At 36.9% G+C, this 19,913-nt stretch overlaps 1 protein-coding gene across 3 annotated transcripts in view; it reads right to left on the bottom strand.

The window, feature by feature from the left end:
* KITLG (KIT ligand) overlaps positions 1-19,913 on the bottom strand; it is an 80,580-nt gene that overhangs the window by 14,290 nt on the left and 46,377 nt on the right. For 2 of the 3 annotated variants that reach the window (XM_029954520.1, XM_029954521.1), the window contains exons 4-6: positions 7,437-7,607; positions 4,922-5,081; positions 4,120-4,203 (exon numbers count right to left, since the gene is read on the bottom strand). In XM_029954520.1, the coding sequence (XP_029810380.1) occupies positions 4,120-4,203; positions 4,922-5,081; positions 7,437-7,607 (415 nt within the window). The remainder of the gene's footprint in view (positions 1-4,119; positions 4,204-4,921; positions 5,082-7,436; positions 7,608-19,913) is intronic. The other variant, XM_029954522.1, reaches the window with a different exon arrangement.

Here is a 19,913-nt window from a genome sequence, read left to right as displayed (position 1 = left end):
CACCAAATTATGCAAGATCCATATTTTTTACAAGAAAAAAAGAGAGAAAAAGGAAAAAGAAGGCTGACCATTCTTTTTGTAATTTAAAAAATACCTTCAGATTCAGAGGCACAGGACTGAATAGATGTTTTATATTCAGTTGTCTTTAGAGGTAAGTAGAAAAGAGTTTTGTTTCCAACCATGATAATAGCAGATTAGCCTTCCCACCTAAATAATTATCGTAGACAAATTATAGGTGGCAGCTATTCTCATACATCAGCCAACAGATAGCACAAGAATATAATCCCTAAGAGAGTAAAAACACACATGGTGAAGCCCACGATTGTCTTCATTTTCTAGCTAGGCGGTATGAAGGATAGAGCCCAAGGAAAGCTCAGTGGGCTCACTGAAATAGGGAATCAGAGACTGAGGTTCAGGGATGAAGATGTGGCCAGAGTTTGTGGGGCAGGTTTATTTGTGGAAAAGGAATGGCTCCAAAAGGAGCAACAGAAATCTCTGGAGGAATATCAAGTCGCTGGTTAAGAAATAAGCTATACATACACAGAAAGAGACTTCACAAAACCTGGCAATAAACAACACTTGGGAAGCTATGACCTTGGCAGTCATTCAGAGACAGAGGAGCCCTGACAAGAAAGAATGGGGAGATTTTCTAAGCACTCAAGAATATCTCAGAAATTTCATGCCTTAAAAATAAGGTGACTCTCCTTTCCTTCAAGAAAGCTTAAAAACAAGACTGGGAAGGAAAATTGTCTGCCAGTAATTGAACTGCCTACCTGAAAACTCAAAAGTCTCTAAAAGAATGAAACAAAACCTGCTTTCTCAAAAACACAGTATCTATAATACCCAGTATATATTCAAAAATTACAAGTCATTTAAAAGGAAATGTGATCCATAATCAGGAGAAAAAAGCAGTCAATACACTAAATGACCTACGTGTTGAGGTTAGGAGACAAGAATTTTTAGAGCTTTATTAACTACAGTTGTCACTTGAACAATGTGGGGGTAGGGGCACGAACCCCTTGCACAGTTGAAATCTATTATATAACTTTTGACTCCCCCAAAACCTAATTACTAATAGGCTACAGTTGACAGAAAACCTTACCAGTAATCATCAGTTAACACATATTTTGTACATTTATACTGTATTTCCACAATAAAGCCAGAGAAAAAATATTTAAAAAATGTGAGAAAATATATTGATAGTACTGTGAAAAATCTGTGTATAAGTGGACCCATGTAGTTCAAACCCAAGTTGTTCCAAGGTCAACTGCATATTCAGGGGCCAAAAAAGAAAATGTTATCATAATGAATATGCAGATGGCAAATCTCAGCAGGAAAATATAAAAAGAATCAAATGGAAATTCTAGTATTCAAAGCACAAACTTAGAAATGAAAAAATGCACTAGATCCAAACCCAAAGAATGCAGAGCACCAAGAGTGAACCCTATGTAAGATAAGCACTTTGAATGATTATGATGTGTCCATGTAAGTTCATCAATTCTAACAAAGATCCCTCTCTGGTGGGGGATGTGGAGAATAGAAGAGGCTGCACATGTTTGGGGGCAGGGAGTGTGTGGGAAATTTCTCTACTTTCCCTTCAAATTTTCTGTGAACCATAAACAGCTATAAAAAAATTAAAAATAGCAAAATAAAAATGTACTGGATGAAAACTTAAGCAGCTTATGAATGGAAGAAGAGCCAGGGAACTTGAAAACAGGTAAGTAGAAATTATGAATTTTGATAAATAGAAGAGAGATTGGATGAGGGAAAAAACTGAACAAAGCTTCTATGATCTGAGACAGTATTAAACTACCTAATATATGTGTGATTGGTATGTGTGTGATTAAACATACTATGCAGCACAAAAGATTATTTCTCCTATTTTTTCTTGGTGCTACAATATTAACTAAGTAGAACATTGCCAGTTAAGATATATATTGTAACTCCTAAAACAACTACAGAATAATAAATTTTCAATTTTATTGAAAATAAAATAATTAACCCAAAATCAACTTGGAAAGGAGAACAAATGAGGAAAATAGGAACAAAATGGTAGACCCAACCCAACCATATGCTGAGATGATAATAATGATAATATGAAAATAACTATTAAATATAAATGGATTAAACACTCCAATTAAAAGTCACAGACAGACTTGCTAAAATAGGAAGGCCCAACTGTATACTGTCTACCAGAGATGTACTTTAAAAATAGAGACAATAGATTGGAAAGAAAAAATATACCATGAAAACAGTAAGGATAAGAAAAACTGGCTCTACTAATGTAGATAAAATACATTTTTAAGACAGAATACTGGCAGAGGTAATGAGGAATATTTTAATAACAATATAAAGGTCTGTTAATCAGGGAACTCATAACAATGATCAATGTATAACCACCTAATAATACAGCTTCAAAATATATGAAGTGAAAAACTCCTAACTAAAAGGAGAAATGGCCAAATCCACAATCTAAAGATTTTTAATGCACCATAACTGATATAAAATTAGACAAAAAAATGTAATAAAATATTGAAGATCTGAACACTAGATCTATTTTGATCCAATTTGAGAATGCTACACTCCATAGTTGAAGGAAACACATACAATAAGTCTCAATAAATTTTGAAAGATTAGTGTATATTTTCTGACAACAGAATTTAGAAACCAATAAGGTACCCAGAAAAATGACAGGTTTAGACATCAAGGAACCCATTTTAATACTACCCATTAATCAAAGAATAAATCACATGAAAAATTAAAAATATATTTTTAAAGAAATGATGATGGAAACACAATATATCAAAATGTATATAGGATGCAATTAAAGCTGTTTACAAGAAAATTTCTACCTTGAAGTGCTTATATCAGAAAATCAGAATGGTTTAAAATCAATGATTAAATTTTTGTACTTTAAGAAAACTAGAACTTAGCTGGGCAAACAAAACCCAAAGTAAAAGGAAATAATAAACATTAAAAACCAATGAAAAATAAACTAGGAAGCTAAAAGTTCCATCTTTGAAAAGATTAATAAAATTGGTAGTAAGAAAGATCTTAACAGACACAGAGTCCCTTTTTAATACTTTTTAGATCTGATGTGTTATGTAATTCAGAATTTCAGACTTTACAAAGTTCTGTCTTACAAATACTATATATAATATCCTCAGTGAGGTCTAGGTAGCACACTGTAATCAAACACAGTATTTCTGTAGTGAAATCTATAAATATTCACTTTTAGAAGGAAAAAATGCCATATATAAATAGCCCTATCATGGTTCAGGTCTGGTTTTGGTGGCCAAAATTCCTAAACAAATGGATTTTAGAGGTTTTAAGAAATTTCTGAATTGCAGATTTGTTATGGCGGATTGGTACTAAATTGATGACTCCTTTTTTTTTTTTTACAGGTAATTCTTCTATGTCCCTGAACATATGACAGTGCCTCATTACTAAGTTTTAAGGAATGACTTTCTAAGTTAAGACCACAGGATATAGTCCTTACTCCTATAGCTTCCATGAAACTAGAGGATCAGAATATTTAGTCAAATCCAATGACCTTTATAATGACCTTGCCTGTATCTGAAAAGAGGACATTAGACGTCTGCAAAATTGGGTTCTTGGTCAAAAGGAAAGAAATTTCAGGCAAAGCAGCATAATCTCCTCTAAAATAATTTATAGTAAAATAAAATCAAATGTACAAACATACAATAGTAAATACTGTGAATAGTAAATATAAACAAAACTAAAAATATCCTTGGAATGCTATATAACCAACATTTGTATTTTCAATTTTTAAAGTCCATTTTTGTCAGGCAAATTTCACATAAAATATATTAAGTTGACAATGAAGAAAGCTTAATCATATATCTAAAAGTAATTGCATGCCTTACGTAAAATAATTTTACAAGATTTTGGCCCAATTCTCTAAAAATTATCTCAAGTTGTAGGGAAACCCACTTATACAAATCTAATATTTAATTCTCAGGAAGCCCATACCAGGAAGAACAGTAACAGAACAGTATTAATAGTAGTAATTGCAGAAATTTCCTTTAAAGCCCATGCAATACTCCTATAGATGCTAAATGGAGTCATGCATGCATTAAATCAGATATATGTACTTACTATTACTGCTACTGCTGTCATTCCTAAGGGAGTTGGCTGCAACAGGGGGTAACATAAATGGTTTTGTGACACTGACCCTGGAATCTAAATAGAAAGCAATAATGTGTCAGTGTTGCATGGCAATTTAATAAATTACAGAGTCCGCAAAAGGCTGAAGTGCAATACCAGAATACTTTCTAGGTCTGCTTCCCAATATTGCTTATTCAGATCCTATTTATTTCATACTGAATGCCTGTTCTATCTTTATTAAATGCACCACAATCACCTTATAGAACAAGGATTCATTGCCTACATAGGCTAATAAATATCAGTAACAAATTGTTGATAATCGGTCTTAAAAAAAAAAAAAAAAACAATGAAGTTAGATTTTGGAATACTGGGACCCAGTGGGGGAAAAAAACTCTCAAGCCAGAGTAACTAGTGAAGATTAGAATTCTTGACCTAGAGTCAGACCTTAAGGAAAAGATTTGAAAAGGGGACATTTCAGAAGAGTGGAGGTGAAGAAAAATACACTTGGCATAATACTAGCAAAGATCAGATAAAAAGTATGAGTGACTATTTCCTATATTGTTTATACACATACCATTCTTATATTTGAAAATGAGGAGTGTTGCTTTGGCTTGAAAACTGACAAATTAACTGATCATTTCTTTTCATGCTGTTGAAATATGTCTTTGTATTACACATATATACACACATCTCTAGCTACACATGTATTTGAATCAGAAGTAGATTCTTACACAAACATACAAGAGTCAAGCTTGCTTTTGACATTTAAATTAGAAATGCTTACATGTCTTACCTTTTTCAGGACTTAACGTTGAAGAAACCACACATTCACTAGCTTTAGATGCCACCATCTCCAAGTCCTTGAAGGCATCAATGGATCTATTAAAAATTCTAAAGAAATCTTCAGGAGTAAAAAGCCCAAGTTCTGGGCTCTTAGATGATTTTTTTACATTCTAGAAGAAAAAAAAAAAACAGGATTATATTTTTCAGATAGCTTACAGATTTAACTGATGTCAAGGTAATAGATTATAAATATGTCCTCCAAAGACCCAAAGTAAAATTCACACTTTTAGACAACTGTTTTAACACACATAATTCAAACTGGTACCCCAAGATTGTGATCCCATCCAGTTAGGTCTGGTGCTCAACTCCAGATAAAAGGAATGGGGTGCTGGTGGGGATGAGTAAGGTAACTAGAGATGATTAAAATAATTATTCCTCATAAAAAAACTCTTTCATAACACATGCTCCAAATAGCCTAAATTTGACAATTCTGATGATACTAAATATTGCCAATATGGAAGAAAGGGGGCGTATATACTAGTGGAATGATGTAAATTGGCACATTGAATATCCTCTGGTAAAGTAGGCCATGTGCCCATTCTGTACCCAGAAATTCCACTCCCAGGTGAATAGTGAAGTTCTTGCACACATGCAACCAGGAGACATATAAGAAAGTTCTTAGCAGCAGTATTATATAATCCTTACATATTATATCCTTACATCCTGAAACAACAGATGAGTGGCTTAATAAATACTGGTATACTGAGTCAACTCTATAAACAGGAAATATCTTAGTTTCAGCTATATGCATCAAAATGGATAGAAGTCATAAACAATGCTAAGTGAAAGAACCAAGTTATGAAAGAATAAAGAGTATGATTAATTTCTAGAAATTCCCCAAGAAAGCAAACCAACATTATAGTTTCAAAGTCAGTAAATGCATGATTACCTATAAACAAAAGTAGGTAATGGTAACACCCATGTAGCTCTTGCTATGTAACACTCGAAGTATTTTATACGGATTAACTCAATCTCCGAAACAACTGAGAACTACCACCTGGGTTCTAGCCAACGTGCCATGATCAGTAACTAGACACTCTCCAGAATTTGGGGTGCTCCTCTCCACATCACCATTTACCTAGGACCTAACTTATCTTTCAAGCTCCAACGGGTGTATTATTTCCTTCATGACACTATTCCTGATATGCCCTACTTTTGGGGTCCTTGACCTTGTATCATTGCCATCAGAACACTATTTGTACTAATACAACATAGAGATACATGTTAACTCTAAGATAGCATAGATTTTAAGATCCACTATTCAGAAATTAGAAAGTAAAGTACAGAAGTGATGAAATATAGTGAGGAGGGTATCAGCATGGTCAGAACTTGAGTTTGAAACACAAATGGGACTGACATTGGGTCTTGAAGAGTGACTGGAATATGGAGGAGAAGGGAGTATTTGAGTGTTTATAGTACAGAATCATGTTTAAAACCTTAGATTTAAGTGTCTAGAAGGACTGCAGGATAAACCCTGAATTGTGAACTCTATGCCAAAGCAGGTCTCCCAAGACCTATCTTATTATAGATGTGGTATTCTAAAATAATAATAAAAATATTTATTAGGATTTATTTTGCCTGACATGGTACTAAAGCACTAATCACAAATTATCCAACGTCAACTCCATGAGATACAGCCTGTCATTGTCCTCATTTCAGGCATAAAGAAAGTGTGCACAAAAAGGTTAAGTTCAAAAAGCTAATTAGTAACAGAGTTAGGATTTGAACCCTAACCCCTCATTTTTAATCTCTATACTCTGCCTCTTCAATATACTTAGATCTGAAAACACTGCCATGCCCACATTCTGAGAATGGTGACAAATCATCATCAAATGTCCTGGAGATGTTAAAATGCACTTCATTGTTGTGACAGGATTACTATGGATAAAAGGTTAAGTAGGAGTGTTCATTATAGATAATTTTCCATTTAAGGATAAACGAACATTTGTAACCTAATAGGTAGGTTAGGAGGACTTCCCTCACTTCTGAAATAAAAGTGTTTTTTTTTACATTGTAGCATGAATAAATTTTATTTTTATATTAAGTTTTTTTTTTAATTTATTTACATTTGAGAGAGAGAGACAGCATGAGCAGGGAAGGGTCAGAGAGAGAGAGGGAGACACAGAATCCGAAGCAGGCTCCAGGCTCTGAGCTAGCTGTCAGCACAGAGCCCGATGCGGGGCTTGAACCCATGAACCATGAGATTTACCAGCTTAACCGACTGAGCCATCCAGGCGCCCCAATTTTTATATTAAGTAACAACATTCAGGTCTTAATATAGTTTAGCACTGAAGTGTAATTACAAACACTTATTTTCTGTGCTCACCTTAAAAGAATTTTTTAATTAAAAGTTTGTAAATTAAAAACTTCACAAATAGAGGCAACCCCACTCTTACCACCACCACCAATTGGCATAGGTTTGGAGAAGAGCAGCAAAAAAGCAATCCCAAGGAATACAAAGTTACCTCAAATGGGTGTCCTTCCACGCACTCCACCAGGTCATCCACTATCTTCACAAGTTTGTCTATGATAGAATAATTACTCAAGCCTTCAGAAATATTTGAAAACTTGTCCAGAAGATCAGTCAAACTGACTGACAATTGTTCCACCATCTCGCTTATCCAACAATGACTAGGCTGCAAGAAATTCAAAGAAAGGAAGATAAAATCTCTATTGTCAGTCACCCTACAAAGACATTAACATCAGTGTTTCAGTCACTGCTGGACAAAGAATTTCCTTCTATCAGAATGGGTCAGCTCTTGTGTTTTGGTTACCTCAGATTTAACATCATGTTTCAAAATTTGCAAATTAATAAAGATCAGAGCCAAATACTGATGATAAATAATATTGCTCTTCCATGGAAGCAAATTAAGACAGAACCAAGTCTTACCATTGACAAGGTCTACTCACTGATCGTAGAAAAGCTTTAGCACAGAGGAAGTTACAAAAAACATTACTGTAGGACAGAGTCCTAGCCCTCAAGAAACTTGCAGTCTTTTGGTGAACTGAACTATCAAACAATGGCTTACAGAGAGCCTGTTTTTCCAAAGTGCTTGATAGATTTCAAGGCTTCTCCATAGAGGAGTTCATAAATTCACGTGCATCTTTAAAAAACAAACAACAACTGTGGTAGGAATGTGGTCGGAGAGAGAAGCAATTTTGCCTTAGCAGCAGGACCAGCTACATAATTTGAGAGTCCAAGGGCAAAATGGAAATACAATTACTGTTCAAAAACTTGTTCGAAGATAACTAATTACAGGATGGTGACAGTAAAGTGTTAAGCCAAGCACCGAGCCCCACCCATGATGCGAGCCCTGCTCACTGGTTAAAAGCTCAAATCCTGACAGTCCGGTGTAAGTGGGTTTGTTTCTGGCTGAGAAACTCCAGGCAAGCCATGGAAATTCTCTGAACCTCTCCGTAGAATGGGTATAAAGGAACAAGGCAGCTGTGTGGAAGATAATGTACATAATTTGTAAGTTTTATGAAGGCACTATTTTTTTTTTTTCAAATAAAAGTTTGTTCCCTAGTGTCCCTATAGTCTAGAACTGTGCCTGGCATGTGAAAGTTGCTCAGAAACTATTTGCTGAACCGATGCACGAGTGAATAAAAAATACATGAGCAAAAAATAGTCTGTCAGGGATCTCCACTTTATGTAGAGAGCCAGATAATCAATATGTTAGACTTTGCATGTTAAGGGGCAAATCTTGTAGGTACATATATACATAGAAAGCAAATTTCTACAAAACTTTTATTACAAAATTAAAATGTATTTAATTTTTTAAATAATTTCTTTTGTATAACAACTGAATTTAATATTTTATAGTATAGGCCTACCAATAAAAAGAATGGAATTCTTTATTTTGGGTCAACATTTGGTGGCGTTGGATTTCATAGCATTCTCTATTATCAAAGAGACCACAAATACCGACCTGTAAAAACCAATCTCAGCTAGCTGCCCATATAAAACCAGGTGCAAATTGCATCTGACCTACAGGGCGTAGTTTGCCAACCTCTGTCATAAATGGTTCGGGACCATAAAAGGCTTAGATTATTAGGAAAAACCTCCTTGATATATTAAAATGTATTTTAAGATTTTTTTAAATTAGTGTGGCATTACTTAAAATTACTTAAATTCATATACTTTGTATATTTTAACATTATGTTTTCTCACATAAATATCTTTTAAGTAGAAGCTGATTTTTTTTTTAACTCTAAAATGTAACAAGTGAAGGAAAAAAGATTGGGGATGGCTATAATTGCCATAGCTTATAATATTCTAAATAATTTAAAATAACTTCTGCTGTAATGAAAATATTATAATCATAGGGAGTAACTGATGTCATGTAAAATGAATCAAACCACTAAACCTGATTTTTACCAGCAGAATATCTCTAAGGGAAGGCCAAGTATTTATCCTAAATTAGGATATTTGGGGGCCATCTATTCATTTAACAGAACAGTTCTAATTAGTAGAACAGCCAGAAAGGAAACTGGTTTACCTACAGAATGGTAAGACCCAATTCCTGGAAGCACTAAATGTCATTCAAAACTTTCAGGAGTGTTGGCTCTGGCTTCAGAAGAGTAGAATAAACAAACCCCCCAAATGGAAATTAGTTCAATTAGGCCATTTCACTCATCAACCAAGTTCTCAAAGACTATGTGTTTCCAAAGCATGTTCAGAATGGAGTCTTTGTTTTGTTTACTCAGTGCTTATCCCAAGCACATGCCAAGTTCACATTCACATCATTCACAGGTTTCTTTCCAAGATGTCAGTCTTTCCTATGGGGCTTAATCACTCTCCAAGTCTCCCACCATTTAGGCAGTGGTAATTTCCTTTTAGACAGTCAGCCCTATCAGCAAGGGGCAGATTTCCTAGGATATAGGACACAGCATATACTGGAAATACGGTTTGAAGGGTACTTATACGGCAGGACAGCCTTCCCCAATTAGCTCATTCTGTTGTAACTGTGCAAATTTTACTGTGGCAAGAAGATTCTAGGGGTTGGGTCTCTTCAAACTCTGTCGTTATTCCACTTTATAAATATGCTTTCCTATCCTTCCCCTCAGATCTTCTGATGTGAAAAAACCAAAATCAATTTCCCTTAACCTGAAATAAGGTATTCATTTAGTTTCTGCAATCTTTGCCTTAAGTGACCAGGTTTTTTCTTTGTTTCTTTTGTGGTTAAAGTAGAAAAAAAAATTTGTTTATAGGTTTCTTATTTTTAAACCAGGGAATTCTGGGGGTGCTTATTGCTACCACTTCTGTTTATCTCTGTTTTCAGCTGAACTCTAGGTTTGCATTCTGTATTCAGGTTCTCATGTGGACAACTCCCTCCCGGCCACCCACATTCTGTCCATATGACTAATCAGCAGCTGAGGCAACCTTTTCCAGGAAAATCCTCAAGCCTAAACTTATAATTTCTTACAGTGAAATCATGGAAGCCCCATAATCTAATCTTAGCCCCAAATCTGCCCCTTTAAAGTTACGAATAATTCATCGATAGCTGATATGAACTTCCGTACTACACTGCTGAAAAACACATTTCTAAACATCTTGTAAGTTGCTATTCATCCTTGCAATAATTACCTTGGGAAAAAAACTGTACAATCAATTCAGACTTCTATATTTTCATTAATTTGTTTTATTTAAGTTTTTTTTAATGTTTAATTTTTGAGAGAGACAGAATGTGAACAGGGGAGGGGCAGAGAGAGAGGGAGTCACAGAATCTGAAGCAGGCTCCAGGCCCAGCACAGAGCCTGGCATGGGGCTCGAACTCAAAGACTGCGAGATCGTGACCTGAGCTGAAGTCAGTTGCTTAACCGACTGATCCACCCAGGGGCCCCTTCATTAATTTGTTTTAAAGAGCTACATGTTAGGATACTAGGATTCTTGGACTTATTAAGGATAGGTATGAGGTTAAAATATATATCTACCAGATATTGGCCAGTTTTGACCTGTCTCCCTGCAAGAGAAAACCAGTTCTGACTAGATCATCAGGTAGTTTCATATTTTCTTTTTAATTATAGTCAATGATTTGCAAAGAGAACAAAATATGGTAAATATTTCATATATGAAATGATCTTTTTTTTTTTTTACTCTTCCAAGATTGTGATTAGGAAATGTATATTTAAGGCTATGGGGTTCCCAAATGTAATTTTTTCCTTTGCCTTAGTAACAGGCATTATCATCACTATTTCTTAGCATTCAGAGACAATTTTAAGCTCAAATAGTTCTATATAAATATTAACTCACATCGTGCATCAGAAGAATTTAAGACATAAATAATGTTCTCTATTTTACTAGCAGAAGAATGTGAAGAATTAGGAAAGCTGATAAAACCACAAGGAGGTCAATGAAGGGATGTAAAAAGTACCTTTCAAATTCTTGAAGTACATATACCTTAATGTTCCATTCACCTATATACATACAAAAAGAAATATAGTCCTTGCTTTGAAAGGGAAAATCTAGGGGCGCCTGGGTGGCACCAGTTGGCTAAGTGACGGACTTTGGCTCAGGTCATAATCTCACAGTTCCTGGGTTCGAGCCCCCATGTCGAGCTCTGTGCTGACAGTTCAGAGCCTGGAGCCTGCTTCAAATTCTGTGTCTCCTTCTCTCAGCTCCTCTCCCATTCGCAGTCTGCCTCTCTCTCTCTCAAAAATAAACATTAAAAAAAGTAATAAATAAAATTTTAAAAAAATGAAAGGGAAAAATCTATGTGGGTTTTCCGTAACTCCATGGTCTCAATTTCTAATCTTCTTTCTTGGTAGCTTCCATCTTACATTTTCTGGGTTAATTACAGCAACTCTGGCTAAGACCACTGGAAAAATATGCTTTCAGTTCCTATATAACATGGATCACTCTGGAATGTTAAATGAATCAATGATAATGCATCAATACCCTCAATCAGCTACCATGCCACTAACATTGAAGATTTGCTTAAAAACTGTAAATCTCCTATGTTATTTTTTTTTTTTTAAGTTTCAAGTGTGCAAGCAGGAAGAGAGACAGAGGGAGGGAGGGGGAGGGGAGAGACAGAGACAGAGAGAAATCCAAAGCAGGCTCCACGCGCAGCACGGAGCCAAATGTGGGATCCCACCCCACAACCCTGGGATCACAACAGTAACTGAAATCGGATGGAGTGCTCAACCAACTGAACCATCCAGGTGCCCCTAAGGGATTTTAAAGCATCATGACCAAGTTAATGATTTAACTAAAGGATTAAATGAAAGATATAAAAACTACTATACTTAAAAGCATTCTAAACCTAACTAGGAATACTACTGCTTCTAAAGACCAATAATGAAAATATGCATGCACATTCTAAAGCCATACATATTTAAAATACATAATATATGAATATATAAAATAGATAATATATGATATGTGATATAACATGTCTGCAATCCCAGAACTGATACATTTGAGACCCTGACTGAAACTGTGTGCCATAAAAACATCTTATGGGGGCCTGGATGGCTCAGTAGGTTGAGGGTTGACTTTGGCTGAGGTCATGATTTCACCATTCAGGAGTCTGAATCCCAGGGGCGGAGGAAGGGACAGGATCTGAAGCAGGGCTTTCTGCTGTCAGCAAAGAACCTGCTTCAGATCCTGTCCCTTCCTCTGCCCCACCCCAACCTGCTTGTGTGTGCTCCCTCTCTCAAAAATAAACATTAAAAAACTATTAATTTAAAAAATTAACATCCTGAGCACTTGCTCGGTCTGCCATACTTTCTCTTCTCCATCCTCTGCTTCACTCAAGAAATTGTTCTGCTTTATTAGCTGAAAGAATTTGACACGTTATTCTGTATCAATCTTGGATGCAGAGGGAATCTCTTAAGAGCATTTGCCATTAGCTTTATGGAATCAGAAGGTAAAAGTGGACAAAATGTACTGTAACATTTCTTCACACATGCGCTTGGTGCTACTTTCCATTTGGTAGATATTCGTAGAGAGATACCTGTGTGATTCCTTGCTGGGTCTAAGGTAGGTATCTACATTGTGAGAGTTTCCAACAAAGGAGTTAGGGTAAAGTATCTACTAGAGATTCTTAGGGAGAAAAGCACTGGCTCATAACCATGGGTCCTCTGAGGAATATTGATAAGAAGCATGCCCTCAGTCTTCTAGTCCAACTAATGTAATTACTAGCATTTCCACCCAGTTAGATAGTTTTTGTTTTCTTTTCTTTAATGTGTGTCAAACCTCACTCTTGCCAGTATTAGAGGTATGAATGCCCAGGGCACAAAGCATTCCTTTGTTTCCTCTTGTGTTTCCAGCATTTCCCTCCTGGCTGAAAAATCAAAAGAACCTAGAGCGATGCCATTAGAATCTCAATAGTTTAGATCTGGAAGGAATACTGAAGACCACCTGGTCCAGTCCCGTAATTTCATAAATGGGAATTCCAAGACCTAGAGCAATGATTTGTCCAAGGTTGTACAATAAATTTAACAGAAACATTATAAAACCAAGACTGCCAAGCACTCACTTAGTTCTTTTGTCAGTAGTACAAAGCACATACAGCTTTGTATTTCTGCCAGGTTGCCTATGAGTCTTGTGGTCTCACATCTAGACGAGGCATACTGGCCCTTGGACTCAATTAAGAGATCTCTGGGGAATGGAAATGGTTCTGTCTCAGTTCAATGAATTCAGAGTCTAATGATGAAAATACATTTCTCTAACTGTCACAACTAAACAGCAAATGCCAATTGCCTTTCGTGGACTTTCTTTATCTTCCTTCTGGTATTTACTCTTAAGGCTACGGAACTGACACTCCCCTGCTACTCACAAACATTCCACAGGAGGCAAATTTCAAACATTTCTATAAAAGCACTTTGCAAAAACAGTGTGCTCACATTAGTAACGTGGAATCTCTAAAATCTTAACTCCCTTTTTGAGTTTTGTCAGGATTTATTTTGGTCTTCCCCTAAACAATCTGGGTCTTTGGTATTCACTTTAGGTATCTAACTTCACATTTTCTTGCTTGAATTAAAGTGATGTAGAAACCCCAATCTGATTAAGATGGTAATCAGCCCACATACTATAAATATGTGTTGTTTCCCAGGGTCTATAGATGGTCCCTGAGCCAGACACAAAATAGCCCAATGAAGAAGGACCAGCACAGGGGGGTGAGGGCAAAAACAAAGAACTGGAGTTCGGTGTCTAGTCTTAACTTACTGCCTTTTTTTTTTTTTTGAGAGAGAGAGAGAGACAGAAGATAGGAGAGAGAGGGGGGAGAGAGAGAGAGAGAGAGAGAAAGAGAGAGAGAGAGAGAGAGACACAGAAGATAGGAAAGGAGAGAGACAGAGGGAGAGAGAGAGGGACAGAGGAGGGGAGGGGAGGGGAGGGACAGACAGAGACAGAGGAGAGGAGACAGAGACAGAGACAGAGACAGAGGAGAGGAGAGGAGAGAGGGAGAGAGAGAGAGGGAGGGAGAGAGAGAGAGAAAGGCCAAGCAGGCTCCATGCTCGGCACCTTGGGATCATGACCTGAGCTGAAATCAAAAGTCAGCCGCTCAACCGGCCGAGCCACTCAGGTGTCCCCTTTTTACTTTTTTTTAATGTGGCTACTGAACAATTTTTAAGATTATATATACGGCTTTCATTATGTTTCTACTAGACAGCAGAGGTCTAGATATTCTGAACAGCATCTTAATACAATCACTTAAGATGGACACTGCAGTTTGAGTACACAAGTCACTTAAAAGTAGTACTGGGATGCCTGGGTGGCTCAAGCTCAGCTGAGCCCACTTAAGATTCTTTCTCCCTCCCTCTCTCCCTCACTTGCATGCTCTCTCTAAACATAAATAAAAATAAAATTTAAAAAGACAACTTTCTTAAAAATAGTATTTAATGTTATATTTTATTATTTTGACTAACATTTTATATTTATCCCATTTATATAAATTATTTTTAACATTTATTTTAGAGACAGGGAACAAGCAGGGGAGGGGCAGAGAGAGAGACAGAGGGAGACAAGGAATCGGAAGCAGGCTCCAGGCTCTGAGCTGTCAGCACAGAGCCTGACACAGGGCTCAAACCCACAAACCATGAGATCATGACCTGAGCCAAAGCTGGACACTTAACCGACTGAGCCACCCAGATGCCCCTACACTTATTCTTTTTAAATAAATACTTATTATATGGGAGACAGAAGTAGGAAACTCCAGTATGTACTTGGCCGATTTAATTTCTATAGGAGGTACTTCTAATCATAGGGTTGCCCCTCAGGATCCATACTTAGAACTGGTGAGCTATTTCTGTGGCCATAACTGATCGGACAATGGTAGATACCTGAGCCATTTGGGCCATTCTGAAAGTCTGTCCCCCAAACTGTTTGATAATAAGAACTCAACACTCTCTGAGCAACTGTAATATGTAAAATTGGTAGTCCAGGGTAGCTACATTTCACGAGGTGACTGCAACATGAAAAGATTCTGCACAGATAGAACAGAATAAGGCAGAGATGCAGAGATAAGAAGAGGAAAATCCAGTATACTTTCCAATCCTGGCTAGCATCCCTTCATGAAGCCTGGCTATATATATCCTTGTCCTTTTACTTGAAATGCTATTCTTCAGTATCCTTATAACTGGAACTTTTCTTTCTTTCCTCTTTAGAATGAAGTTTGAATTCATTACTGCTAGTGAGAACCAAAAAACTCTCTTTACGGGATGATACGGAGAAGGGAGCATGGAACAATAGGAACCAGCCCTGGTGAGAAAGGTAGATCTCGCCCTGAACTTAGACAAGGCGTCATGAAGATGCTTTCAGCTGCATGACATTGCAAGATTCCGCAGCTAGAAGTGGGATGGCTCGATGGAAGGGGAAAGGGCATCCCTGGCCAAGGGAAATAGCACTGAGCAAAGTCAGAGTTGAGAATAAGCACGGTAATTTTAGAAGGCAGGGACGACGCATCTAGCTGGGGTGGCTAGTTTGTCTGGGAGGATTATAGGTATTAAGACGAAGTGGTTAAGAGGAGGCAAGATTATGAAGATTATGAAAATCAGATTCGGGAATTTGGCTTTCAGCCTTTAGTCACTGGGAGCGATGAGAAAGTTCTCAAAGAGGGAAATGACTCAATGAAAGTAGCTGAACGAAAGCCTCAAGAAAACCATGATTCCTAAAAATTGCAAAATATCTTATGCTTTAGATTTTTAATAACATGCACATATATCTTTAAAAAAAAGATAGCAATAAGCACTCATCTCAACACAATAATCTGATGACCTCTACTCAGGTCAAATTTGTGCCTTACAGAAATTACATGAGATTACGTGGGAATTTTTTCCCTTCCTTCTTCACTTTCTTTTCAGCAGAGATTTATTAAGGCGCTATTGTTCATCATTCACTGAAGACATAAGAACAAACATCGACAAATCCCTTCCTTACAGACGTTTATAGGCATAAGCAGAAGGTTATCAGTTAAATAAATTCACAGATAAATGGAAAACTGCTACTTTGACGGATGTTACAAAAAGTTTCCAACAGGAGGATTTGGCTTCATTGAAGAAGGAGGGGAAGGCTCCCTTAAAGAAATGAAATTGAAAGCAAGAGTCAGGAGTTGCCGGAATGAAAGGACCAGTCAGGTATAGAGAAAGCTGTGTGCAGAGAGCAGCAGCAACAGGGAACACATGAGGATGTGTGACTAAAAGAGGACTTGGAAAGGTGCAAGATCACAAGAGTCTCAGAGGTGTTCTTTAAGGAGCTCCTTTTTCTGTTTCCTAAGAGCACAGGCATACAGGCATCAAAGCGTTTGAAGAAGGAGGAGTAAAATAATCAGGTGGTTTTTTTAAAAATTACTGTGTCTACTCAAGAAGAGTCAAAACCTCAAACGAGAAGTCCTGGAATGGCAAGAGAGATGGGAACAGCCAGAGGAACAGGGCCAGAGAAAGGTGGGGAGAGTTAAGATTGGAATCCTGGCCACCAAGGTAAAGGTGCTAGAGGGAAGGTGGCCTACGGGCTTGTGGTTACACACTGTCAAGGACTTCTTTGTTTAACCTGGCCTTTGAAAAGAGAAACTGGTATGACAAAGACTGGTTTAGGCAAGGATCATCAATAGATACTCAATTTACGGAGAACCTTGATGAGGAACCCTACGTGGTCTTAACAGGTTTCCCCCAAATATTATTTCTGAGTTGTTAATAAGTGGATACGTAGAAACAGTGGAACACCTTAACCAGGTGATCAAAACAGCCCCATGAAGGGAAGATGGACACTGCGTGCCTCTGGGTATGATAACCTGAGGACGTTTCATCACTTATGCAGCACCATGGCTTGGAATCCATAATCTATATATAATAATCATTAAGAAACATCAATCAAATGTCTCAAAGATACACATTTTTCTTAAAGAAGAGGGCTATGTTACTCAAAAATTTCAATGTCATAAAGACAAAAAGAAAGGCTGAAGAACTCTTAAAGCAGACTAGTGGGCTTAAAACAGTACAAATTTATTATTTTACAATTTCTGAGGTCAGATCCAATACTGGTCTTCCTAGCCTCAAATCAAAGTATACAAGTGAGCTGGGTTTCTTCAAAGGGGCTCTGGAGGAGAATTCTTTTCCTTGCCTTTTCCCAGCTTTTAGAGGCTACCACCTGAATCCCTTGGCTTGTGGACCCTTCCCCATCTTCAGAGCCAACAGCGTAATAAATAATAAATTTATTATTTTCAGAGCCACAGTGTAAAAAATAATAAATCTGTACTGTTTCAAGCCCACCCTCTCTGGCTCTGATACTTCTGCCTTCCTCATGTAAAGATTCATGTGATTAGACCAGGACAATCTGGATGATTTCAGATTGGTTAAGGAACTGGAGACAGGAAGTTTAATTATATCTGCAAAATCCCTCTTTACACGTAAGGCGAAAGAGTTACAGCATGAGACATCTTTGGGCACCATCCGGCCATCTCACACCTGATGTCAAAATGCAAGCCATTATCCTAGACTGGATCTTGTACTAAGGGAAAATACTAAAAAGACATAGCCAATAGAGTTAAGTATTTTAGTTATTGCAAATTTACTGACAACCACACTGTGGTTACAAAGGAGAAAATACCCTATTTAGGAAATCAACAGACTTAAGTATTTAGGTATACATAAGGGTAAGCAGCCCTTATGTATACACGTGATTCAAGGAGTTCAGTGAGTTCAGAAAAATAGTAACACATGTGCTTGCACATTTACTTTAGCAAATAAGGCAAAATGTTAAAAGTAGATGAATATGCATTAAAGAGTTTGAGTGTTTTAGAATATTCTCACAAATTTTCTGTAAGTTTGGAATTCTTTCCAAATAAAAAGTTGAAACTGATAAATCTATAACTAAAAACTGATAATTTTTTTTTACTCAAGTACCATAAGTCATAATATACATCATTTTGTAAACATTAGAATAACAGCAGACGTGTGTCACAAATTCTGCAACCCAGTTTTTGGTCTTTCTGCAGTAACATCACTGGTAAATGAAAGGACCAGAAATGTTTAGGATTTTTAAGGTTAGTGACTTCAAATCCTAACAGTCTGGCAATATTACAGTTTCATGAGCTTAAAACAGAATTGGTAATTATCATTGGATTTAAATACCAATTGGTTGGTAGCACCCTGCTATTTGTGAGAGGGAATCTGCTAGGTAATTTTCTAAGAGGTCCCTTAGAAAAGTACCACTCCCCTCCCCTCTGCTCCCTGCCATTTTCAGGAGTTCTTAGCAGATTTTTAAAGTGAAAATACAATAATAAAGCGGATTCTATCCTAGGGCCACCTTCTGCCCAGTGCTTCAAGGCAGAATTTTATTGCTTTGGCCCCAAAGAATCTTTCTGGTGCTCATTCCCATTCCTACTCCGCCCATTATTGTTTAAAGACAAAAGATAAGGCAGCTAGGTCTCAGACCACTGACAAATAATCACTGGCCTCTCCACTGGGAAACTCCTCTGGTCTTGGCAGAAACTAACATTTTAAAATAAAGGTAAAACAAAGTGTAAGACCCCTTTTCTACCCAAAGCCTTATGCACAAGCTTATTTTTCTTGCCAACTGTGGTAGCCAAGAACAAAGTTTTTCCAGTTGTGCCAGGATGGTGTGCCAAGATCAAATAATAGTGGACTTTTCTCAATTACAGAAACAAGGAAAAAAAATGTGGCAATGAATCAGCTTTATTTTTACAAGTTTGGCTCTTGCTACCACCAGCCCATTCTAAAGTCTGTGACTGAGCACACCTAGGATTATGTCAGCACAAAGTAATCTATTTTGTTGTTTTCAACTTAACATGAAAAGCTGCAGGATTTCTTTGCATCTGGCAATCACAGACCTAAATGCTTCTACTGTCAGGAGCAGGGTGCACCCTTATTACTTACATGCTTCACTTGGAACACCTTTTCTTGCTATTGTAATTATTTAGATATTCACACTCTGTAACCCAGGGTTAAATGTAGGAAGACCTGAGGTTTCTTTTTAAGAACCGTCACTTATTAGCTGGATAACCCTGGGCAAAATGCTTATAAAGCTCAGTGTGTCATTTGTAAAAACAGAACCCATACAAATCACAGTAGCCATCTTGCCTTCCTCAAAGGGTTTTTCTAGTTATCCAAAGAAATAAATATGTGAAATCATTATGAAGGGAAAAAAAAAAGCATTATGAGAAGGCCAGATAGTCCCCCTCATCTAGTTATTAAAGTTTTTGAACATAAAGCTAATTGATGTGTTTGCTTCTTAAAATGTCTGGTAAAATGCTGGCTCCACAGTTTTTCCTAACAAATACTGTACCTGCTGCCTGAATGACTGACTGAGTAGATTAACTGACTTTCAAGCTGCCATGATTTTACTTTCCTATTTCCAGAGAACTCTCCCTAATTCAATGGGACAATGACCTAGACTTGCGGATATAGAGTTTGACATACTAAGAAGTTTTAAGGAACTTTAGATAGTTTGTGCTAACATGTTTATTTTCTTAATGAAAATA

The sequence above is a fragment of the Suricata suricatta genome, chromosome 10, assembly GCF_006229205.1.
Source record: "Suricata suricatta isolate VVHF042 chromosome 10, meerkat_22Aug2017_6uvM2_HiC, whole genome shotgun sequence".
NCBI classification, from domain to species: Eukaryota; Metazoa; Chordata; class Mammalia; order Carnivora; family Herpestidae; genus Suricata; species Suricata suricatta.
The sequence above is the reverse complement of the archived record's forward strand: the minus strand, read 5'-3'. Positions and strand labels throughout refer to the sequence as shown.